Here is a 24,338-nt window from a genome sequence, read left to right on the forward strand (position 1 = left end):
GCCGCACGCCGGCGGGGGCGGGAAAGCTGGCGCGACAGACTGCGTTTCCTTCCCAGAGGAAGAGCGGAGGCCGCCGCGCCTCCCTCGGCCCCGGACGGGTGGGTCCGGCCCCGAGACCTGCAGCCGGCCGTCCTCGGCCCAAACCGCCTTAGCGCTTACGGCGCCCGACGGGGCCGTCCGCGCGCGCCCTCTGCTGGCCATGCCTCTGCCCGCGGGGCCGCACAGCCCACAGCCCTCGTGGCTCCGAGCCGGCGCCCACAGCTGCAACCCGCAGAGGCAGGGGGCCCGTCCTTGGGAGCACCCCTGGGCCGCCAGGCGGAGCTGCTGTCAAACCACTCCAGGCCCGCCCTCCCACTCCTACCGGCAAGCTGAACAGAAACTGGCTGAACACCCTCAGGACAGCGGCCCTGGGAGGGCAGTCTGAGGGCCTCCTTCGAATCCAAAACCTCCGACTCCCAAGAAAAGTGTGAAGCAGGGGGATTTGGATTTTCTAATCCAGGGGCTAGTGTATCGACATCGAGGATATGTGATCTGACAAATGTACGAATTCTGGAGGGACAATGGAAAGGATCACTTAAAACTGGATCCTGCTTCAGAAATTCGCCCATAGAGCTTGCCTTGTCTGTAAGTAGACTTGGAGGGCATTCAGTTATTTGCAGATGAGAAAAGAGAAGCTCTCTGGTTAGGTGTTGTGCTCCCCTGTCTCCTGTCATTTCACTACATAGAAGACTCATGTAAGCACAGGTACTCGACCTCCCATTGCTCAGAGAAGGACTGGGAGTAACTGAGGTTCTAGAGCAAGCCAAGTGAACTCTGGCTCCCTGTAGGCTCTTGCTGTGTCCTACTCTGCTCTCAGCTGTGTGCCCAGCCCACCTTCTCCAGAAGCCCCAGTAGTTCTCTGCCCCTCCTGATCAGGCCTCAGAAGCCCCACACTAGCCGCCCTGAGAGGCTGTCAGGAAAGGTGCCTCTGAGCAGGAAAGAGCTCGCTAGCTGGGGCACTTGGCCTTAGGGGAGTTCCTTTATTCAGTGGATAATAGCAAGCTCAGGGAGAATGTCTGGACCAGCCTTGGTGAGCTGGCTGCCAGTGCCTGCCCCATCCTGGAGCAGAGTAAAGAAACCCTAAGGGCAGAAAAGTGTTCTATTTATGAAAGAGACTATAAGAACAGGAAGAGGAGAGAAGAACTGAGGAGCACAAGACATTCTAACTACAGTACATGTATAACAGGAGAAAAGATCAACTGTGTTCTTAGAATAGGGTACAAGGGGGTTCCCGTAAGTTGCTCTCTGTGGGTCTACCCTCTACGCTCTCTAAGGCATTTGTCAGTCCTTTTGACAGTGGGGGCCCAGAGGAGGGGAGATTTGAGGAAAGGGGTTTTAAGATGCCAGCATCTGTGCTCTCACTTCATCCTCAGGCTCACAGTCCCCTACACACACACACACACACACACACACACACACACACACTTTCCAGTCTTTTGAGGTTTTTTCCTTATTTTGGAAGAAGATGTGCCACTTTACCCCAAAGCAATAATAGCAGCTCTCCTACCTCCCAACCCTTAGTCCCCACGCAGTGCCTCGCATTTGTCCAGTCTGGGAGTTTCTGAACCCACGTGGGGCGACTGACCATAGCCACCTGGACCAAGGTGGGGAGTTGGGAATGGGGAGATGGCTTAGGGAGCCAGGAACAGGAAATATAGAGGTAAGGTATAGGGTCAGACTGCTGCCCATCTGGGCAGTAGGCAGAGGCCCTGGGCAGGAAGCCTAGAAGTTCTCATAATGGTGAGAAAAATGAGTCCTGTCCTGCCTGTTGATGAGCTGACAGGCCTTTTCCACGTTCTTGGTCATGCCAGGGGGGCCACAGCTAAACACCCCAATCTTCCGGACCTGTTGAGAGAAGAAGAGTGAAGGGTAGCTCAGTGTTCAGAGGGAGGGCTGGCTCCATGTCATGTTAAAGACCAGCAAGAGTCCTTGGTGAGGACTCATTCCATCTTCCTGATGGAGGTTTACTTTATACCACATGCATGGTGAAGGCTGGCTCCATATTTATAAATCTAGCTTAATTTTGGTAGACTTGCTCTCATGAGTCTAGCCTCTACGCCCCTCCAAGGCACATGCCAGCTTTAAGCGCAAGACAAGTATTTCTTTTTTTTTTAAGGGCCTTACTCATGGCACAGGGAAGTTCCCAGGCTGGGGGTCAAACTGGAGCTGCAGCTGCTGGCCTACACCACAGCCACAGCAACACAGGATCCAAAACACATCTGTGACCTACACCATAACTCATGACAACACTGGATTCTTAACCTACTGAGTGGGGCCAGGGATCGAACCTGCATCCTCATGGATACGAGTCAGGTTCGCTACCACTGAGACACAACAGGAACTCCCAGATCAGTGTTTCTAATAGGGCCCAGGCCAATCAATGTCCAAGATGAGAGATAGCTCAGTGCCTCATTGAGGGCTAAGCACCCAGTTTTCATGAGAGTGTGGCTAGCCCAGTGTTCATGGCAAAGATTAGCTCAGCGTCCATGGTGAGGGCTGGATAGTAAGTGTATCTCTGAGTTCATGGTGAGGATTAGCTCAATCACCAAGCCCTTCCTTCTGGACAAGGCATCTTAGCTTCAGAGGTGGCAATTACCTGCTGGCTGCTTTCTCCCTTAGTCCCTCAGGGTGACCCATAGCTCCCCCTTTCCATTCCATTACCCCACCAGTCTCCCAGAGGGTGGGTTCTCCTTCCCTTATGGAGTAGGTTTGGGAGCTTTCCTTAGCCCCCAAACAGTGAAGAAAACCTGAATATGGGGTGGGAACTGACCTGTGGGTGGACCTCCTGCAGGGAGTTGAAGAAGGGCTCAAAGGGAGGGCGGCCAAAGTGGGTGATGGAGCGCAGGCCCGTGAACAGACTCCGGTTCAGCACCTTCTGGAAGTGCCGCTCACAGATGTACTGGAGGAGGGAGTAGAGGAGGAAGGTCACAGCCAGCCAGAGCCAGGATCAGCTCCTAGTCTAGATGGTGGTTCAGCCACTGCCCCTGGCCATCCTGCTTTGCCCTGCCAACCCACATACCCACCGAGCTGCCCTACCCGGCCAGCCCTGACGTACCAGCATGGTGGTCCTGAGGTCAAACTTCTCAGCCAGCTGGGTGATGTAGATGTGCACAGACACCAGGTCCCGGTGGTCATTCTCCTCCACCTCCCGGATGATGTCAGCCAGCCATTCAAACTGCCGCTGGGTCCGTGTCACCCAGATGAAGTAGATCTGGGACATAGGGCTGGAACTTAGGACCTAGCTCATCTCAGGCTCCCTACATCCCAGGAATCACCACACTATTAGAACTCTTCCAGTCTCCACCAGCTTGTGCCTCTTCCCAGGGAGCCTGAGGAGATAGACCATGCTCTGAGGCAGGAGAAGGAGTTGCCCCAGGGCGCGGAGAGGTGGAAGTGAGCAATAGCCTGGGGCATGAGAAAGGACCCTGAAGGGAACTAAAGGTCTGATGGGGTGGGAAGCAGCTTTCTCTTGTGGAGGCTGACCTGCCTCTCCCTCCAGGGGCCCTGCTCAGGCTGCTAGGCTCCCAACCTATAGGCTGCCCAGAGGAAGAGGGTTCCGCTAAAGGATGTGTCATAGAACAGCCTCTGGGAAGACCCAGCTGGTTGCCTGGAGTGGATGGGCATTGGCTCAAAGAGAGACCAGGGGAGGGGAAGTACCCTGAGTGACCTATCTCCAGCTTCTGATGGGGAGAAGTGGAGCTGTGAGCCATGGGGAAAGGAGTGGGTTAAGCAGAGACAGGGCTGGCTCAGACAGAGGAGCAGGGGAGCTGTCACCCTCAGAATGCTGACAGCATATGGGCTAGGCCTCTGCCGGCTGCATTCCTGTGTCCCTGACTCACCTGTTGTCAGGCCCAGAAAAACAAGCAGAGGCCTGCCAGTAAGGCCAGGCTGAGGTGAGGGGGCCTGGTATGGAGGGACCTGAGGGCCTGGGCTGTGTTCTTGGAGCAAGCCCAGGCTCTACCAGCCCTGTCCTGCCACCTCTCCTCCTCTTCCTCTTAAGAACAAAGCCAGTTTCACTTGTTCCCTACCCTAAATGTGCCACTCCCCCTCCCAACCCAAGAGTGCTTCAAGCGCTGGCTTCCTCTGTAAGAGGGGATGGAACCCTCTCCAACCCCGCCTGGAAAACTCTCAGAAGCAGTTCCTGAGTGGGGTACCCCATAACTGAGGGAAGAGACTGGAAGCATTAGTGAAACAACTCTGTCCTTTAGGGTCTAGGAATATCCTGACTCCCTTGGAGTCAGATCACCTTGGCCTTGACGAGGTCAAGGAGGCCAAGAACAGAGGCAGGGGACAGTCAGAGATGGACACAGTGATAGGGAGCAGGGGTCCTTGGGCTGGTGGTATGGGGGACACTCACTTTCTTACAGAAAACTTGGCAGCTGACTGATGACTTGAAGACCAGATCTTTAAGGATAGAGGCAAAGGGGGTGACCCCAATGCCCCCTCCCACCAACACTGACACCTCGAACTTATGCCACTCCTGATGGCCCTCTCCAAACGGTCCATCGAGGTACAGCTGTGGAAAAAGGAGTGGGTTTGAGTTAAATTTGGCCAGTCACTACCAGAGTTATGAAGCCAGAAATGGGAGGCAGGGAAATACAGGAGATTATTTATGGAGTGAGGGAGAAGTGGGGGACTTGTAGCATCATCTGTGACAATCAATCTCTGGATTGAGGGGAAGGGAGTAACACTGTGGGGAGTCGGATGCTGCAGGACAAAGGCTTGCTAAGGGGAATGTGGGAGCATGGGCACCTTTGGGTATTTGGCACAGTTGTCATCTGTTGGAGGTGAGTAGATCTCCCTGAGGCGGGTTGTCCAGGGGCCAGCGGCCCGGATGTGCAGGCTAAGTGTGTCCTCGTGGGGTGCAGAAGTCAGTGTGAAGGGGTGGTACTCTGTGGTCCCCAGAGCCAGGCAAGCGATCCGCACCCACTGTCCTGACTTGTACTCAAAGCCTTGGGGCCGCTGGAACTGCAGATGGGTCACTCCTGAGGAGGGGAGGTAGGAGAGAGGCTGCTGTCCTGAACACAGCAACAATGTGGCCTCCAGAGAGTTCCCCTGCCTGCAGCCTCAGTTTTTTGTTTTTTTTTTCATACTTATGTATTTATTTTTTATAATGATTTTTATTTTTTCCATGATAGCTGTTCTGTCAATTTTCTACTGTACAGCAAGGTGACCCAGTCATACATACACGTATACATTCTTCAGCCTCAGCTTTGCTTTCGGAATATGACAGGGAAGGCCTCCCCCCATCAGGCATGTCTACCCTGAGGCGGCACTAGGTCAGCAGGGCAGGGTGGACAGCCTGGCCAGGATTCCTCTCTCTCTGCTGTGAGAGAGGCTTGGGCCCCCTGGCAACTCCTCTCTCATTTCTACCACTACCAGTCTCCTCCCCACTCCACTGGGCCAGGCCAGGAGATTGCAAGGTCTAGGCTCTGCCCCTGTCCTGTCAGCTTCCCCAGTAACATCCACCAGTCTGCCCCCTCGACAGCCTCTAGGTTGGTACCTGAAGGCAGCAGCTCCGCCTTCACCACACTGATCTCCACCTTCTTCCGGCTCAGGCTCACCAGCTTGTCCCCCACATAGATTAGTGCTGGGACCAGGAAGAAGATGTGGAAGCGGGGCAGCTGGATCAGAGCGAAGCTGCCATGGATGATGAGCTGGAGAGAGCAGAGAGTACAGCTGAGATCCAAGGCACACCCACATCAGTGTGGGCCTTATACCCCTGCATCCTTCTCCAATTGGTCCATCCAATCCCCCTTATCAGGTGCCATGCTCCTTCCAGATTCTAAAACCTAACCACTCCCAACCTATCCTCCAAAGCATCCAAGTTAATGAGCCTACTTACATCTCCCTGCACCATCCTAGACCAAGCCACCTGCACTCATGCAGTAGGCTCCTAACTCGTCTTCCATTGTATTGTCCCACTGTGATCCAGTCTCTTCAAGACAGCCAGTGCGACTTTCTAAAGTTCATTTCATCATGTCATTCCCAGCTCAAAAAACCTTACAGAGATTTCCCAAAGTCTTCCTTAACCAGTTTGGCCCAGATGAAACTCCCTTCAATGAGCGCTTGTAACTGACTGACGGAACACTCAGCTCAACAATTAATCCTGTAGTATCTGTTCATTTGATCATTTCACATTTCACGTGCCTGGCACTTATCTCTGCAGCAAATCCTCAGTTCCTGGGGCAGAGTTTAGCATCTCCCCCTCCTCTGTTGGGCCTAGCACAGAATAAGTATATACTAGAGCTCAGCAGATAACTGTTAGTGAACTCTGGTTCCTCATTCAGCTCTCCATTCCCAGCTGAGTATTCCCCAATTTTTGAGCTTTTCCCCACAGAGCTAACTCAAACCTCTTTGGGCTCCAGTTTTCCCAAGTTCATCTTTCCTTACAGAGCACCCACGCCCAACCCCAAGGCTTTCTGAGCATCCAACCAGGCTGAGAACAATGTCAGGATGACTTCATACGCCTTTGTTTATACACCCTCCCTGCTTGGTGCTGCTGCAGACTCTTGGTTGACTGAGGAGCCTGGGGAACAGCTTGCCAGCTCAGCTTCTGCCTTGCTAGCTCCACCTTCCACAGCCTAGATCAGGAGCCCGGACACCCTTCCAAGACCCTGGGACACTGGGGTCATTTACTTACAACTTCTCTTTCTGCCTGAGGTCAAGTGACAACACCTGGAATAAATGGGCAGACAGGGGTACTTTGACTCTGATTTCTCCCCAGGGCTCTGCCAGGGCTAGGAGCCCACCTTTCCAAGAGGCTAGCTTCCATGCTGGGTCCCCCAGTGATCCCTAGAACCCAGAGATAAATCAGAAATGAGTCTTGGTCTCAGGGAACCAGGCTGACAACTCTTCTGGGTCGCCTATCTCATTCAAAAAAAGTTCCTGCTTTATCACTGGGAATAAGACCCTCATCTCCACCCCCTAACAGAAACAGTAACCCAGATGCTAGGGCTCTACCCATTATCAGGAAGGGAGGGAGGGAGGGATAAATTAGCAATAGCTTCCAAAGAAGGGAGAGATTTCTTTGGAAACAAAAACCATCAGTTCCTAGGAAACATCCTAAGCTGGGGCTGGGCAGTCATCTTCAGAACCATGAAGTACTGAGCCTCAGGCAAGATGGAACCAGATCCACCTACCTACTAGGAGAGACAGGACTGCACCTGGGAGAAGGCAGGGCAGACAGCCAGAACCAGCCTGACCCAGGCAGTGATGACCTCTCTCCCTTTGTCTCAGGACAAAGGAGACTCCTGTGTGTAGGTTTGCCTGGAGCCAGGTGACAGAGAAGGCAGCTATCTGGGCTCTCCTTGAATGCTGGCAGCCATGCTATCACCATTGGGGATGTGAGAGCTTTGGGACTTGGTTTAACCTCTCAGCAAGGCCCTCAGGGTGCCCTGTGGCAAATGCCTGTGTCTATGAGAAAGGCAGACCAAGCAGAGCCATGACACAGGAGCAAAGATGAGAGTCACCTCTGAGACCAGCCAGCTGAAGCAGTTGATGACAAAGCCAGCAGAAGGTGAAGGGAACAGGAGAGGAGAAGGAAGGGAATCTGAAGGAAGGAACCTCTCTCTCCAGGTTAGGGAGAAGGAAAGGGGAAGGGGGCGTCTTAAAAATCCATTTTATCAACAGACCAGCTGAAGACATTTCGAACCATTCATTAACTTTGAAGGTGACACTTAGCTAGCAGGGTGGGGTGGCTAACACCCCAGAAACAGATCAGAACAGAAGTGGCAGAATCCACTGAAGTTTCTCTTTAAAAAGGTGATGCTTCCCTAGTGCAGACAGTCTACCTAGGAGCCCAAACCACCACCCAAAGTGGGGAAAGACTGGCTGGGCAGAAATGATGTGGGGGTGTCTCCAAGGAAGGTAGATTGGACTGGTAAGGCTGCTACTGCAAAACCCATGCCAGGGAGTCATTCTTCCAAGTGCTGCAAAATGGGTCCGTTTACCTGAGAGCCCCCTACAGTCTTTTAAGAGGGACTGGGAGAAGTGAAGAGGGTACTTGAAATAACTAAGGGGATGGAGAACTGGTGTCTCAGCCGTCACTGCACGTCCCCCCTCACCCCCCTCCCCCGTCCCCCGCCACCAAGAACACCTGTCTAGACTCTGCTGGTCTGGTTTAAAGCCCAAAGTCCTCACCAGCATGTAGAGCAAGATGTAGAGGTGGTGGGTCAGCCAGAAGCCCCGGAAGCTGCAGCGCCGGAAGTGGTGGGAGGCAAAGACATACATGATGGCCAGAATCAGGAGCAGCATGACTCCTGTGAGGCCTGCAAAATGAACACTGGGTGAAGAATAGAGGAACAGGCCCTCACAGAGGGGGCTTTCTGAGGTTGCCAGGGTCCCCTTTCCATGCCACCAGTCTAGGTAGGGGCCGGAAAGCCCAGCATCCTTCCCTCTTGCTCTCCCTGACACTGCCAATCACAGGTGTCTTTCATTTCAGCAGACTTTACTTGTCCTTCATAGACCTTGTCATGATTTGTTATTTTCCAAACACCTGAATCATTATTTGTTTTATGCCTGTCACTTTCTTGACTCTCAGGTTCATAAGAACAGGGACCAGGCTAGGCCGGTTCACCACTGAATCCTAGGGCCTCATGCAAGGCCTGGCACACCATGGGCATTATGGAAACTGTGCTGAATGAGTGAATGCACAGGGTTGCCACCCTAGGCCCTCTGGACATTACAGGCCCTGCCCTCGGGGAGTCGAGGCTTGGTCAGCGTCTGGGCAGCATTCCACACGGCAGCCACAGCACAGCATATGAGCACTGGTACCATTAGTGAGCAAGTGGGACCATGCTGTCCCTGCTTATCACTAGAGCACCCCTGGGTGCCACCCAGACCTGGTGGGAGACCTATCCTCTCACAGGGATCCCAGGGGTGCAGAGGAGGGCAACACTGGTGCCATTCCAGAGAATAGCCCCTCAGGTGATCAAGGAGAGAGGCAGAAGTGGGAAAGATTAGAGCCCTGACATGTGGAAAAGTAGAGGTTAAGAAGGGATCTAGCCAAAGACTGTAAAGTCCTGAATGGAGAGAAGGGTATAAAAGCAGCCTAATCCACTGAACTCCAGTGTGCAGGAAAAAGCACTCTGTGAGGTTCAAGACAGATTGTTTAGGGATTTAAAAAAAATAAAAAACCAACATTCTGTGTTTCACAGAAAGGAGTGAGTGAAGAAAATGTGTTACCCCCAAGGAAGAAGACTGAAGATATAAATAGCTTCAAGAAGCATTTGAATATATTCACAGCTGATAGCTCTAAAATGGGTGATTATGGGGAGTTAGGAATATGCCCCTAAACAGCTCTTGTCAAGACAGACCATGGGATGAAGGGGGTGAGGTGAAGGGGGTGTCTGCCAGACTCCACAAAGAAGGGGGTGTCTGCCAGACTCCTGGTCCCTCCCCCATGCAGCTGGGGCACAGCATACCTCAAAATCATAGTCATGGTAGGTGTGTGTGTTGGGGGTGGAAGGGTGTACTCCCATTCCTCAGATGAAGGAACTAGTTCAGAAATAGGGCGGGAGCCCAGCTAAGCTCCTGAGAGAAGGCCTGCAATGCAGAGTTTCCTACTGCCCAGGAGAGCGCTCAGAGCAAGGGGCAGAGCCTGGCTCACCATGGCTACCTAGAGTAGACTGAACTGCTGCCCATGGGAGACAGAACCCAGAGCCTGGAACTCAGAGCCAGGCCTAGAAATTCACAGAGCAGAGAGGGCTCTCACCTGGTACGGTCTGGAAGAACCACCAGTAATACTTCTGGGGGAACTCAGACCTATGGGGAAGGGAAAAGAAGGAAGGATCCTGTAAGGAGATGTCTGAAACTTCCAGAAACGACCTTCCAGGGGAGGCACCCCGACCCAGCCACCAGTCTCCCTTTCTGCCAACTTGAGACTGGGGGCTTAGGCTCATCATTGTCCCATAAGCTTGAAGGTGACATACTCCTCTGAGCCAAGAGAATTTCTGTGAAGAATTCCTCCCCCACCCCTTGGCCCTGAAACACACACACTCACCCATTATCATGGAAGAGGCCAGGGAAGAGGCAGGAGAGGACGCTGAGTGGGCTGATGGAAAAGAGGTACACATTCACCACATGGCCTGCACTGTGTAAGACTGAGGAAGACCAGACAGGGTGGGGGTGAGTCTGGGTCAGCCCATTGAGGGTGCTTAACCCATTCAGCCCAAGGGGGAGGACTCCAGACGGCCAGAGTTGGGGGCCTGAAGAAGGACCTGAGCAACATGGACTTCTGCTCTCTAATCAACCCCCTGTTCCTCCTCTGCCCCATATATACACCATCCATGAGAACAACTGCATGGGTCTGATATTATACCATTAGAAATTCATTCCTTTGGTTTCTCTCACAGAATTATGTTTTAAGACATAAAAACTGGGAGAGCACATACATCATATGTACGCATTCTGGGGTGTTAGTAACTGGTCAGTGGGAGGCTGGTGAGGTGCGAAGAGGCACTGGTGGGCCAGTGGGGGCTCCTGGGCTTACTTTATGCCATTGTGGGGGCTACCATCATCCAATAAGAAGGACATCCAAGATGCACACTCAAGTGCAGGTAGAGAGGAGGGACCTTGCAGAGGAGGGGAAGCCTGCAGGGGGCTTGAGGACATGGAGAGAATCCCCGGGACTCCCAGGCCCTGCCTGTGAGGATGATGGCAGTGGAGGCAATGAGGCGATGGAAGTCCACAGCGGCGTCGAAGGGCACGTAGCGGTTGAGGAAGGTCTCTCGCAGGAAGGTGATGAGGTTGCGGCACATAGTGAGCAGGATGTAAGAGAACATGAAAGAGATGCTGGCTGCTGTGCCCCGTGACAGGATGATGCCCACACGGGTGGTGTCCGTGATGCCCATGTGGTGAGCTGCAAAGGCGTAGTCTGCGGAGGGCCCAGGCGGGTGAGGCCACCACTGATGCCTGACAAGCCTTCCACAGTCTCCATTTAAGCAGGCCCCTCACCCCACTCCCCAAAAGGGCCTGCTCTCAGGGCTGTTGGTCACTGCTCTCAGGGTCCACTCCAGGGCTGTCCATTACTCATAGTAGGCCTCCCACCCAGGGCTGTCATTGTAAGCCTGTCCCCACCACTGTCACTCACAGTAGGCCCTCTCCAGGAAAAGGCCCCCAGCGATGGTGTAGAACACAGCTAGGCAGCCGATGTGGCGCCGGTAGTTCTCCACAAAGCGCTTGAACTGCTGCACTGTCTGGTGACGACGGCTACGTTGAAACTTCTCTCGGTGAGCCTCGGTGAACAGCAGGGGCTGGAACGATGTTACCCTGGGAGATGGGAAGTCTTGACTCTCAGCTAAGGCAGACCCGCTCTCCAGAAGGGAGAAAGGAGCACTGAGTCACTCAAGCTAAGTAGAGTTCAGACCCCAAAGACTCCTCAATACCATACTCCTCAAGCTGCCTGTCACTGAGTGGATGGCTTGTTTCATCCCAGTGGGTGCACTCCATCTACCCCAGCTTCCACTCACACTCAGACAGCCCATTCTCCTTCCAGTCTGGGGCTCTCAACTCCCACCAGCACCGTTCTCATGCTTTACTGGAGGCTCCAAGGATGCCTCTTCCAGGAAGCCTTCCCTGACCTCCCAGGCAGAAGTGAGCACTTCCTTGAGTTCTGAAGCCCTTTGTTCTCACCACTATTATAGCATTCATCAGTGGGACACTGTAACTATCACTGTATCAGAGAATCTTATCAGACTGTGATATTCTTGGGCAGGGACTATTCATCCTGCCTGCACCCCCAGTGCCAGCGCAGTGCCTGGCACCAAGTAATCAATGTATGAATGCTGAAGGGATGGATGAACTGCCTGGTCATAAGGGGAGAAGCAGCCGTACTTTTTGCCAAACCTCCGTCGAATTTCCTGGGGAGGGTCTGTGTCTGTGGGGCACTGCAGTTTCCATGGTGTCAGCTCCACCTCGACATCCACATTGCTGCGGGGACAGTGAGCGCTCACTCTGGGAGAGGGACTAGGACAGGAATGAAGGAAATAGGATGGACCTTGGCTATCTGAGCCACCTGGTCCTCTGCTGCCCCTGGTCTGCCTCCAGACCCACTCTGTTGAGGAAGGGTCAGAGCTCTTAGCCAGGGAACAACAGGATTCCCACAGAGACCTAACCAGAGGATGAGTTGGATCCTAGGGGGTCCTGCCAAGATGTCAATACAGTTGTGCCACTCAAAAGGGCATCTGATCCAGGCACCAGGTGAGTGCTGAAATCCAGCAGGCTCTCTGTTCTTCTCCTTGAGCCAGACTATGTCTGCCTTTTTCTTTTTCTTTTTTTCCTTGTAAGGCCACCCCTGTGGCATATGGAAGTTCCCAGGGGTTGAATCGGAGCTGGAGCTGCCGGCTTACACCACAGCCACAGCACCACTGGACCCCAGCCACATCTGCGATCTACACTGCAACTTTCAGCAACACCGTATCCTTAACCCCCTGAGCAGGGCCAGGAATCAAACCCACATCCTCATGGATGCTATGTTGGGTTCTTAAGCTGCTGAGCAACAATAGGAACCCCTGTCTGCCTTTTCCTAATTTGCATGAAGGCACTGCTAGTGAGGGTCCTGATCCCAATCATTCTGCGGAAAGGAAAGGCATCCCCCTGACCCCAGCCCTCCCCAAACATTCCCAGATGAGGGCTCACCAGAGCTTCTCCTGGCTGATGTAGGAGGCTCGTCGGCAGAGGTCCTTGATGACTTCAGGCACCTCCACCCCTGCAATGCAGAGCTGGGCTAGTGAGAAGCTCAGGGCCCAAGAGCCCAGGAGGACTCATCTAAAATACCTAGTATCCACTCTATGCCCAGACACTATAGAGGGTCCCTGGCCAGCACCCTGCCTCTAGGTGCCCCAGTCTCAGCCTGTGCCCCCATTGGCAGCTAGATCCAGCCACAGGTGGTCAGGGAGAAGGCCTGAAACAAAGTTGGCTGGGCAGACTCCCCTGAGTGTGTTTCCTTCACACCCAGTTCTGGTATCAGGCTTGTGTGGTAGGGTTCAGGAGCTGTATGCAACGCCTGCTATGGCTACTCAGCCACAAAACCCTGCTAAAGAGCCTCCAGCTTAAAATCTCCCAGGAGGTAAATGTAAAATCCAGGTAGTGTAAGTATATATATGAGAAATCACTGTAAAATTCTTTTCACTTTTCTACATTTGAGAGTGTATTTTCATAATAAAATGTTGCGGGGGTGGGGGGAACCCTCCCAGGAGCCGCCAGCACTGAGCGGCAGGGCAGGACTGAGCTGCAAATCCAGGTTCTCACAGTAGGCCTGGGCATCTCCAGGTCACTTCCAAGTGCTAATCCAATCTTGATTATCCTGGTTTACAGCCCTGAGGCCAAAAGTCATTAAGCTGAATTTAATGAAATGAGTATTTAATGCAAAGTATAGATGTCTATCCTCTCAAATGGTTCAGCAAACAGCAAATGTGGCAAAATGGTAACAAATGGCAAGTCTAAGCAAAGGGTAAAAGGATGCTCCTTGTGCTATTCTTATACCTTTTCTGCAGATTCAGGATATTTCAAAGTGAAATATGGAGGAAACAGCAATTAAAAGTGAAAAAAAAATAGTACTCTACTTAATCCTCAACCCCCAATCCTGGTCCTCCCTCCATTCCAGGGGCTGGATGTCTCCAGGATTCTGGCCTGGGCTCACTTCCAGGCACCTGTCCCTGTTCTGCCCTCGGGGCCCAGGTGCCTAAGGCCCTGGCCCTCTGGGAAAGGTGGAAAATTGTAGCATCACAAGTTTTGGGTCTGCACTTTACCAGCTTTCCTTTCCAACCAGAGGCCCAGCCATGTCTTGGACGATTAGCCTCTTATCCATATCTGGGCTGCTCAGCCCCTCAAATTCTCATAATCCTGGGAGGGGCTGGGTTTGGTCTCAACATGTCCTAGTGATGATCCCAGGCTGTGAATACACCGTAACAGCCTAGAGCAGGCCACAGGCAGTCCCTCTGCCTGCTACCTGCCCCCTCCTCACCCTGACTCTAGCCACCATCCACCTGTCTCAGACACAGGTGGGGCAGGAAGAAGAGGGAGGGACAACAGAAGTAGATCTCCACACACTCAGCAAACATTTAATGAGCACTCCTCCAAAGGATAAAGCAGCAAACAAAACCAGAACAGCCCACCACCACCACACCTCAGGTGAGATGGGTATAGTCTAGGTAGGGCTGTAATGAGGAGACCCTCATCCCCCCTGATCTGAGCAACAAGCACAGGGTGTTTGACAGGATAGCAGAATTCCAGCCACCATCGCCCACCACATCCTGACCCTGCCCACTCCACCAGCAGGGCGGTACTATGACTTTTCTGGGCTGTAGGCACTACTGCCTGCTTGCACAAAAAAAATCATATTTTATAATTATGTTGATCTAAAGAGGAATGTAATCCAGGCTGGATACATCACATATTTATTATTACTATATTTAGTCTTTTTTTTCTGACTTTAAAGAAATGTAAGCATTTCTACGGGCTCCTCATAGTATGTGGGCCCCAGGCATGTGCCTGCAGTGCCTAATGGGTAAGTCAGCCCTGCCCAGAAGGTCACCTGACCTTTGACACAGAGCTGTGTGAAGCGGAGCTCGCTGTCGTGGTCCCGCAGCATGAAGTGGAAGTCCTCCCACGTCAGCTCCTGCTTGTCCTGGAAGCCAGCCTCCCGGAACATGGACTCCACCACCTCGGTCAGCTGGGCCTTGGACAGGCAGTTGTTGGAGATCTCGATGAAGGACCTGGGGCCAGGGGGAGAGGAGCCATCAGGCCCCAAGAAAGGTCCTGGGGCCTAGGCGCTCAGACCTGCTGGCCATCCCACCAGGCCTTCAGAGCAGAGCCTACATGGAAGGACTGACCAAATCCTGAGCCCCCTCCTAGTTATAAAGTCTCTGGCTATAATGGTGAGGATGGGGAGGCCCCTGCTCTTCACCCTCTTGCTTCCTCCTTCATGTCCCACCTCACTCCACCCCCCTACCCCCAGTCCATATTCTCCTGGCTCTCCCACAGGACCAACCTCAACATCCTAATGAACTCGTCCTTGGAAATGAGACCATTCCCATCAAAGTCATACATGCGGAACATGAGGCGCGACTTCTCCTCAGGGGAGCCTGAGAAAAGGAGACCCAGTGAGAGCCCCAGCCCATCTGCCTAAACCCTGGGCAGGCCGGGAGGGGCCTCACACTAGAGTGACTCACTGCTGCACACAGCAAGGGGTCGCTCTGCTTTCTGGCCCCTACCAGGGCATTCCCAGATATCTGCCATGACTGGAGACCTGGCTCCAGTGCTTCTTTATCTCCAACAGGTCAGCTACACTCCAGCCCCTCCCACATCTTCCTATCTAGACAATGGCTCCCTTTTCTCCTACCTTTCATAAAGACCACCAGGATGTCCAGGAACTCTCGGAAGGACAGGTAGCCATTTCCGTCCTTGTCAGCCAGAGAGAACATGGACTCCACAAACATGTCCTGGGGCTTGAGGCCCAGGGACTCAGCAAACTCGGCCCGGCTCAGCTCACATGTCAGGGCCTCCCGCACCTTCTGTGATGAGTCCAAGGGCAGGGCCCCTGCATCCGCCTGGTCAATGTCTAGCACCTGCACTCGGGCAGCAGCAGAGGGTGGGAGAGAAAATGACAAGGCTTCCTTGACTTGAAGGCCAGCAGAGGTTCTTGGTTCTACCTTTCAAGGTGTCTGCCCAGCACTCCCTCCCCTAAGCACTACCCCATCAACACTCTGACTCATATGTTCTACAGAGACCTGGACCCTTGGCATTAGCTGATTGGACGAGGGATGCACATCTGTTCCAAGCAGAAGATCTAGAATTGGGTCTGAGAGGTCCAGACCTGAGCACAATAGAAGGTGCGGACTACCCTGTTCCTTCAAGTGCTCAGAGACAGAGAGACAGAAGGAAGCAGGGGCACAGAAGCAGTCTGAGACAGGAGTGGCCTTGCTTGCTGATAGCTTTCCTTTTCCTGGTCCCTTCCAGGCCAGGTCATAGTCCTCCTTTTGGACTTTCTGAGACACCATTATGTCCTCAGAGTCAACTGCCCCTTTGTCAATTCTAGTTTGAGCAGGTTTCTTCTATCTCCAAAGGAGTCTGGGCTGAGAAAAAGCCTCAGCTGGGTTGAGAAAGATTTGCGCTTGGGAAGGGGGCATTCTCATCACAGGCCATCTCCAGCCCCCTATAGCCCCCTAGCCCCGGGGGGCTGCCACGGCGTAAGAATAGACAGTGAGGGAAGCAGGGCACAGAACCTGTCTTTCCTGTCTATCAACAGGGGGCCCCTAGTCCAGGCCTGGCCATGATTTAATGAGCTAAACTTTGTTACTTCAAACAAGGTGCTTTAGTGGGGCTAGAGGCAAGAGACCTGGGTTCATGTCCTAGCTCTGCCACCTGCTCAGAGCATGACCTCAGGTAAGTCTCTTCAGTTGTCTGGCATTCATTTCCTTGCCTGCCCCACTTATTTCACAGGGTTATTGTGAGAATCAAGGAGAGCTTGTATGGAAAATGCTTTGAAAGCTGAAAGCACTGTGCAGATAGAAAGGATTGGCATCTGTATCCAAAGATACAGTAACATACCCTCAGCTCTCAGCACAGGGAGTTCCCAGAGCCCTAGATCCCAAACTGAGAGGAGGTGCCCAGGTCCTGCCTGGGCCCTGGCAATGAGTCATCCCAGCTGGGGTCCCTCCATTCTGGTGCATACTCAGGTTCAATTTGTTGGAGGAGTGAGTGACATGCCATGTTCCTGGCATATAATGAATGACCATTCAATGGTGGCTTCCCTCATAAATCTTCTCCCCAGCCAGCCAACCCTGCTCCTCCTCAAACAATTTTTTGCCCTTCCACTTGCACCTCTGCTCAGTCCTTCATGCTTTTTCCTTCTGAGCCAAAATTTTTCCAACTTTTTTTGAGCATTTGCCAAATCTCACCTCCGCCATGACTTTACACCAGCCTGAAGCCTCGCTACACTTTCTGAACTCCTAGACCACTTATTTCCTGAATCTCTTTTGTAGCTGTCATCCTTTGCCAGTTATCTTCCTTTCTACACTTGTCCCATCTTTCCACTGGGATGATAAACTTCCCCAGTGGTAGCCCATGATGAATTTATTACATTGCCCAAGCTTCTCCTCTTCACTGTTTGGCTCCTAGGCTGCCTGGGCATATAGGAACTTGAGTCCTTGCATTTCTCTTCCTATATTGTTTTCCCACATCCTCCTAATAGTCTCAGAAATCTTCAGGGTGGGCATTAATGTCCCATAGAGGCCTCTGGCAGCTGTGCTGTCCCAAGGAGGGGTGACCAAGGGCTCTCACTGCCTCTCTACCCCTTACTGCTCATCTCACCCAGGCTTCTCTGCAGCCATCTGGGCAGGATGAGCTGAGTAAGGGCAGAAAAGTGGGCATCCCTGAGCAGAGAAGTGGCACATGCCAAAAAGCCCTTTTCCTGGGCACTGTCTCCCTGGAGTCTCATAGATGAGGATGGCAATGGGAAGTGAGCAGGAGCATCTCCTTATAGAAAGGTCAGGTGACTTGGTCAAAAATCACAGTAGAGATGATTATTAGCTGAGAACTCAGGGCTTCTAACTTTCCCTGGAGTCACCCCATGGTCTCATGCAGATAGGGGCACCACCACAGTCAGACACGCAAGGACAGATCTGATCCCACGTACACACCTGGGAGAAGAGGTGCCGGAAAAAGGTCTCCAGGAGGTGACTCCGCTGCTCCCGCGTCACAGCTGCCCTCATCAGCTCCTGCTCCCGAAGTTCCCACTCCTGGAAGCTCAGCCCACTCTCCTTCAGAGCGCTCTGAAGGTTTTCCACCATCACCTGCCGCTCCTCCTCCAGGTCAAACATAAGCACCTATGGAGGGAGCAGTAGGGAGAGCAACCACATGTCAAGGCCTCATGAGGCCAAGAGCTTTACATGAATTTTGTTAGAGACAAGGATGGCACTTAAGAGAACCCCTTCAAAAGAAATATTGTTATCTCCTGGGCTCAGTGAGTTAAGTGGCTTGCTTGTAGGCATAGGGGTAGCGTTCAAGGCTCATCTGCAATGCCATTCTCCCCTCTTTGTTCCTTACTGGAGAAGAGAGGGGAAGGCAGAAGGCAGAGGTGAGTCAGAGCCAGAGCTGAATATCAGCCTCTGATTGAGCTTACTCCCTAATCTCTAACAATTCACTGGATCCTGCAAACTGGACACCAAAAAGAGGGCTTTACTTCTTTCAAGTACTCCCAGCTAGGGCCTGCCAGGGAGTCCTTAAAAAAGAAAAGGGCATACTATATCTGCAAGGTTAAGAAGGGACTGCGGAGACCATGTCATCCAACAGGCTCAGAGCAGGACAAACATGTTTAAATTTATCTCTCTATCAGGAACTACAGCCAGGGATTAGAAGCCAGAAACCCTGCCTGGCCCAATGTTCCCTCCCCTCCACCTGGCTACCTTTTTGGCTCTGGCTGTGGACAAGGAGCCAGGGGCTGGCTAGGTCGTACCAGGTCATACTCCTTGGGGATCTTGAGCAGCAGGGTGCGGCGTCCGTGGTTGCTGGACAGGATGAGGTTCACCTGCTGTGGGGGCCGCAGCTGGATGGTGCGGAGCACGGAGAGCCTGCCATCCATCACGTGGATCTGGCCGGACTGCAGGTGCACAAGTACAGGCCGGCAGGGCTCCTTGCGGCCCTGCCATTCCAGTGCTGGAGAGAGACAGGGCTGGGTCAGCAGGGGTCTGCGTGGTGGGGAGGAAGAGGTCCAGCTCTGGGCTGGAGTTGGATCAAGGCCTCTAACCTCCTTGCCCCTTGCGGGATACTGAGGGTCATCCACTCCCGACAATCCTGCTATGCCTCTTGCCCATGAGAAGTATAAGTACCATTTCCTGAGTATTTACTATGTGCCCAACATTGCACCAAGTGCTTTGTATGAACCTCCTTTATCTAATCTTCATAAATCTATGAGGTAAGTGCTACCATTATTATCATTTTACAGATAAGAAAAAAATGTTTTGGAGAGATTAAAAAATTTGCCAAGTTTCCAATCCTCAGTGAGCATGACTCTAGACTTTCATTAATCACTTCTCTGTTGCCTGAAATTCCGGTGTGAGACGCCACATAGCAGCAGCTGTCAGGAATTTGTGCGTCATAGTAACCCTGTGAAATGTAGGCAGGGTCCTGTGACTCCTCCCCATGAGTCTATCACATTCTTTCTATTTGGGACCACTGGGAGGAGCTAAGGAAGACAGAGGACTCCAGGTCCAACTTCCACCTAATGTCTCTATGGCTCTTCTCACCTGCCCTAGCCTGCCTGGAGGCCTAGAAAAGGGAAGCCTTTTCCTCAGGCTGCTGTGGGAAGAGGGGTCTATAGCCCAGAGTCATGTCCTCCCCACTCCCACCCGAGCCAGCCCCAGGCCTACCTTTCATGCCCCCCACGAGCTTCTCACACATGATACTCTGGCGGTTCTGGACCTGGAGCCTCTTAAAATTTCTCCTCCGGAGCTGGGCAACAATCCAGGCACTGAGCAGGCTCACTGAGAGGGTAGAGGCAGTAGGATGCTCGGAGGAAGGTGGGGGTCTGGGGAGATCAGTGGCTTCTTTCCCAGGCTCCTTGGCAACACCCCCTGCTTTCTCACCTCCTAGGTTACCCACTCAATTGTCTCAAATTATGAAGCTCCCTGAGGGAGGAGTTGCTTTGGGAGGCTTTGGGTAGTATCTAAGAGGCCTGCCCAGCCTCCCCTGCTTTCATCACTCAGGTCCCTTCCCAGCCAGAGACTAAGGCAAGAGTCCTTGTGCCAGAGCCTGGACTCACTCCGCCAGCCATGTCCCTCCTGCTCTGAGGTTTTCTTCATCTGCCCAATGCAACAGTACTCTGCATGGCTAGTTGGTCGGTCATCGTTAATGGAAACACTTCAACCCCACCCCCTAGCTTCCACCTCTCGCCCAGCCCCTCCCTGCCCATAACTTTTACCCAGGGGGAAGCAGCACAGAGTCCCAATGGTGACCCCAAAGCCAAATCCACTGCCTTTAAAATAGTCCCGCATGATGAGGGGAGCACAGGCTGGCAGGTCCTTGGTGCTGAGCTGTCTTGGCTGTGGGCAGGGGTCTCCTGGGGAGACAAAGGAAGATATAATCCTCGGGGTTTCTGGGCCACAAGGATCACTGAGAAGGTTAGGGTGGCAGAAAGAGTTCTGAGTAGCAAAGGGCAGGGGGCTTCTTACCCCTACCATTGTACCAAGAATGTGGCATTTGCCCTCTTGGGTAGCAAGTGGGATAAAAAAATGAACCTCAACCAGAGTTCCCATCGTGGCGCAGTGGTTAACGAATCTGACTAGGAACCATGAGGTTGAGGGTTTGGTTCCTGGCCTTGCTCAGTGGGTTAAGGATCCTGTGTTGCCATGAGCTGTGGTGTAGTTCACAGACGCGGCTCGGATCCTGAGTTGCTGTGGCTCTGGCGTAGGCTGGCAGCTACAGCTCTGATTAGACCCCTAACCTGGGAACCTCCATATGCCTCAGGAGTGGCCCTAGGCAAAAGGCAAAAAGACAAAAAAAAAAAAAAAAAGGAACCTCAACCTATCTCTCCTTTACACATATGTACACACACACACACACACACACACACACACACTCTCACACACTCACACACACTCTTCCCTCATCATTGCTGTGGGATTAGGATATCCTTAAGATATTCTTATTGTACTTCACCCTCCTCCTGTTACAACTATCCTGGCCAAAAGCTGGCCTCCAGGCCAGATCTCTCTGCTTCTCAGTCCTGCCCTTGCTTGGGCACCTGCTGGAGTTGTGGAGAAGGGAACGTACACAGCTGTATGTGGCCACCCAGGACCACAGTTCCCGAGGGCAGAACCACACCTCACTGTCCTCCTTGGAATCCAGCCTCACTGAAGCAAGCTTACAGCTGAAGAGGGATGAGGCGCCAGACCCCAATCCCTGCCAAGTGCCCCCTGGCCACTCACCAGCATGCCAGAAAAAGACGTTGGGCTGCAGGGCACCAGGGGTCATGTTGGTAACAGCTACTAGAACATCCCGTAGGGAAGTGTTTCTGATCTCTGCGATCTCTTTTTCAGAGAATAGCCTGGATGTGGGAGAGGTGGGGAGCTGTTGAGGTGAGAGAGAGAGAGGCAGGCCCCCAGGTCCAGAACTCAGAGGAAGAAAAAGACCCAGAGGGGTTGGGAAAGGAGTGATGGGAATCAAGGGCCCATGGGTGCTGTTTACAGGCTGAGGTAGAGTCTAAGGCGGGAATCCAGGTGGGCCTTACCCATTCTTGGTGTTCTCAAACCAGTAACGGTCACCATCCCTCAGTCGCACAAATTGATCGAGGACAATTGTGCTGAAGAGGGGTCCAGGGTCCCCATAGCTCTCCAGGAGCCCCCCAGGGAGTAGTTCCAGCCGGGACAGGTCCTGGTTGTACAGAGCAGCTGTGGCCTCCAGCACCTGGGGCCAAGGGACAGGAGTGAGTGCAAAGACCTAGCACCTGCCCTCTGGCCAAGAGGTGGCTCCCAGGGATCAGCTTCAGGGGTAATCATAATAAATGACAGTGATAATAACTCTCTTATCTCTGGGTACTGCTTTGAGTGCTTTCCATACGTTAATTCATCTACAAGAACTCTTTCACAGATTCAGCTGCCTATTTTATAAAGTTGGAATGAAACAGGCAGTCAGTCCCCTATGTTACTTGTTTTGAAAGGTATGAAAGTTGAAGGGTCAAAATCAGCACAAACGATGAATGGTAGAAAAGGTTTCTCTTCTTTAGAGGTAAAAAAAGTTTTTGAAAATCAAATTCCTGCATATACACTGCCTTTTATTTTATTTTTTTATTTTGTCTTTTTAGGGCTGTACCTGTGACATATGGAAGTTCCCAGGCTAGGGCGAACCAGAGCTACAGTTGCTGGCCTATACCACAGCCACAGTATTCAGCATCCAAACTATGTCTGCAAACTACACCACAGCTCATGGCAACACTGGATCCTTAACCCACTGAGTGAGGCCAGGGATCAAATCCAAGTCCTCATGGATACTAGCAGGGTTTGTTATTGCTGAGCCACTACAGGAACTCCTATGTTGCCTTTTAGAGAGAGTCTTCAACAGTATATGAGCGGTATCGTCTACCTGACCTTTACTTTAGTTCTTTTCTCCACAGGCAAATAAGCACTTAACCAGCTAAATTCCAGTGAGGCCCAGTTGAAGTTAAAGATTTGCTACTTTTGGGTACAGCTGTTGACTCCTATCTACCTACTGATTTTATAAAGTTTATAAGCCCCATGTGCATATCATTTCTTTACAGCCTTTCAACAATCTGACAAAATAGTAAGGGAAAAAGCAATTAAATAGGCACACAATTGTAGAAGCACTGCTGTGCCAAGATGCTAAGACAGCTAAAACTGGTCTGTTGGCTGGCAGTCAATGCCACTTGCCTAGGTGATAGCTCAGGGTATGACAGGGGACGCCCCAAAAGCAGCTCAAATATCACTGGACAAAAGTATATGTTGTTCCTGAGTCAGGAACCTTCTAAGCCAATTTAGGGAGCTGTTGGGAAGAGTAAAAGAGTAAATGGTATGAATGCTATTAAGTGCCTCACATGCAATAGATGCTCAATAAACACTTGCTGGATCTGCACAGTCAGAGTCTAAAGCTTAATTCTGCTGGTTTGGTAACCTCCATCCTGGTGTATGATACTGGAAAAAGTGACCTGGGGGAGCCCTGCCCCTCTCACCAGGTGCTTGTCTCTGGTGCCTGTGTCTTGCTGCCCATCTTCCATATCTCAAACCAGTGTGCTCTGGTCCTCCCACCCTGCCCTCTGGGTCCCAACCCTCCTCACAATGCCATCACTCCGGGAGAGTGCAGGGTTGATGTCCTGCCATCTGGTAACTGGAGGCAGGCCCAGTCTTGCCCTGGCCTTCGTGTAAGAGGGCAGGCCCAGATCCCGGCCCCGCTGCAGGCAACTGGCCAGGTGGTCTGTGCGAGAAAACTTCAGTGGCCCAGGCCAGAAATCTGGGGATGAGATACCAAAGAGTCTGAGGGAGCTCCTCTAGCCCATGCCCCAGGTGCCAGCCAGCCCCAGGGGGGCCTGAGCATAGAGAAGGAGCAGTGGTCAGCAGATCAGAAGCTCTCAGCAGTGAAAGGATGCAGGCTCCCAGACGTGGGCACCCCTCCCTGCCTGGCTCTGGAGGTCCAGTTGAACCTCCTCCCAGGGGCCAGGGGTGCATTATAGGAACAGTTTCAGCCTCACCTTGCACATCCTCAACCACCATGTGGTCCTCTCGCTCAGCAATCTGGGAGGCCATACCCAGCAGCAGCGCATCCACATCTTCAGCTCTTTGTAGGTTTGGGTGCTTTGGGGAGTGGGGAGGGGAGAGGGATGTGGCTAATGAGGCTAGAGGTTGGGCAGCCAAGCTCCCTCCACCTACACAGTCTGTCTTCTGGGTCCACCAAGTCCCACTGTTTGCTCCTATAATCACCCTCTTCTACAGGGTGATTCCCCACTCAGGGTGAACAAGGTACCCATCCAAAGCCCATGCTGCTAGGACACAGGTCTTCATAAGCACAAGGGATCTAAAACTTTACTTCTCTTTTAGGAAATTTGATGGTATGGTTGACAAAGGCACAAGATCTAGGTCTTGGTCCTTGCTCTGTTAGTAACCAGTTGTGTGACAGGACCTCTCTGAACTCAGTGTCCTGCCTTCATGAAAAGGGCATTAGGGATTAATAAAATAATAAAATAAGTAAAATTAAAAAGGGATTAACAGGGCAAAAAGGTCTCTTACAACTCAGCTCCATGACTCTGATTCTATGCTTTCCTCCCACTTGCCTTCCCCTCTTATGGACACTCTACAAAGAGTATCTGATTTTGCTTTTAAGTCAGTGCTCTTCACCCATACTGGCCTGGTTCAGATGGACAGATTATCCCTGATAATCTCTCGGAATCCCTCCCTCCACCTTCCCCCAACACACGCACACATTCATGTGCTGCCCTGGGTGTGTCTAATTGGGAAGTTTCCTGGGGGGCTGGGGTATCCCAGTGCTTACAGGAGACCCAGAGGTATCAAGGAAGCAGGAAAACCTAAGAGGAAGCAATGGACGTAGAGCCACACATGCACAGTCTCCACTATGCCTCAAACAGCCCTAAGGTGGGGGTGGAGGGCTGACAGGTGGAGGGCTGACGTTTGACAGTGTACAGCTACCTGGTCATCGCAGACATTGGGAGGGGAGATGGCTGAGGCACCCCAGGCTTCCTCTTCCACCCCAGCCCAGCCCAGCTGGATGCCTCAACCCTCCTTCCCACCTTCACACACCTCAAACACAAACACACCCACACCGCAACATACACA

The 24,338-nt window shown here is 52.5% G+C and overlaps 1 protein-coding gene across 25 annotated transcripts in view; it reads right to left on the bottom strand.

Annotated features, from left to right (window-relative positions):
* Positions 1-1,473: 1,473 nt before the first annotated feature.
* The window catches only part of DUOX1 (dual oxidase 1), a 44,531-nt gene continuing 21,666 nt past the window's right edge, over positions 1,474-24,338 (bottom strand). For 5 of the 25 annotated variants that reach the window (XM_085009746.1, XM_085009731.1, XM_085009739.1 and 2 more), the window contains 24 exons: positions 23,240-23,342; positions 22,829-23,001; positions 21,269-21,444; positions 20,967-21,085; positions 19,961-20,098; positions 19,410-19,523; positions 18,497-18,696; positions 17,682-17,867; positions 15,383-15,608; positions 15,032-15,125; positions 14,581-14,756; positions 12,679-12,748; positions 11,875-12,006; positions 11,132-11,310; positions 10,685-10,915; positions 10,043-10,142; positions 9,755-9,804; positions 8,182-8,309; positions 5,543-5,696; positions 4,792-5,024; positions 4,397-4,555; positions 3,095-3,250; positions 2,810-2,938; positions 1,474-1,884 (listed from right to left, as the gene is read on the bottom strand). In XM_085009746.1, coding sequence (XP_084865872.1) covers positions 1,762-1,884; positions 2,810-2,938; positions 3,095-3,250; positions 4,397-4,555; positions 4,792-5,024; positions 5,543-5,696; positions 8,182-8,309; positions 9,755-9,804; positions 10,043-10,142; positions 10,685-10,915; positions 11,132-11,310; positions 11,875-12,006; positions 12,679-12,748; positions 14,581-14,756; positions 15,032-15,125; positions 15,383-15,608; positions 17,682-17,867; positions 18,497-18,696; positions 19,410-19,523; positions 19,961-20,098; positions 20,967-21,085; positions 21,269-21,444; positions 22,829-23,001; positions 23,240-23,342 — 3,549 coding nt within the window. In that variant the 3' untranslated portion in view covers positions 1,474-1,761. 25 annotated transcript variants of the gene reach the window in all.

This window comes from Sus scrofa, chromosome 1 (assembly GCF_054392235.1).
Source record: "Sus scrofa isolate SSC_HxYL_T2T_F1_AM1 chromosome 1, Sscrofa_HxYL_maternal_Yorkshire_Landrace_v2.0, whole genome shotgun sequence".
NCBI classification, from domain to species: domain Eukaryota; kingdom Metazoa; phylum Chordata; class Mammalia; order Artiodactyla; family Suidae; genus Sus; species Sus scrofa.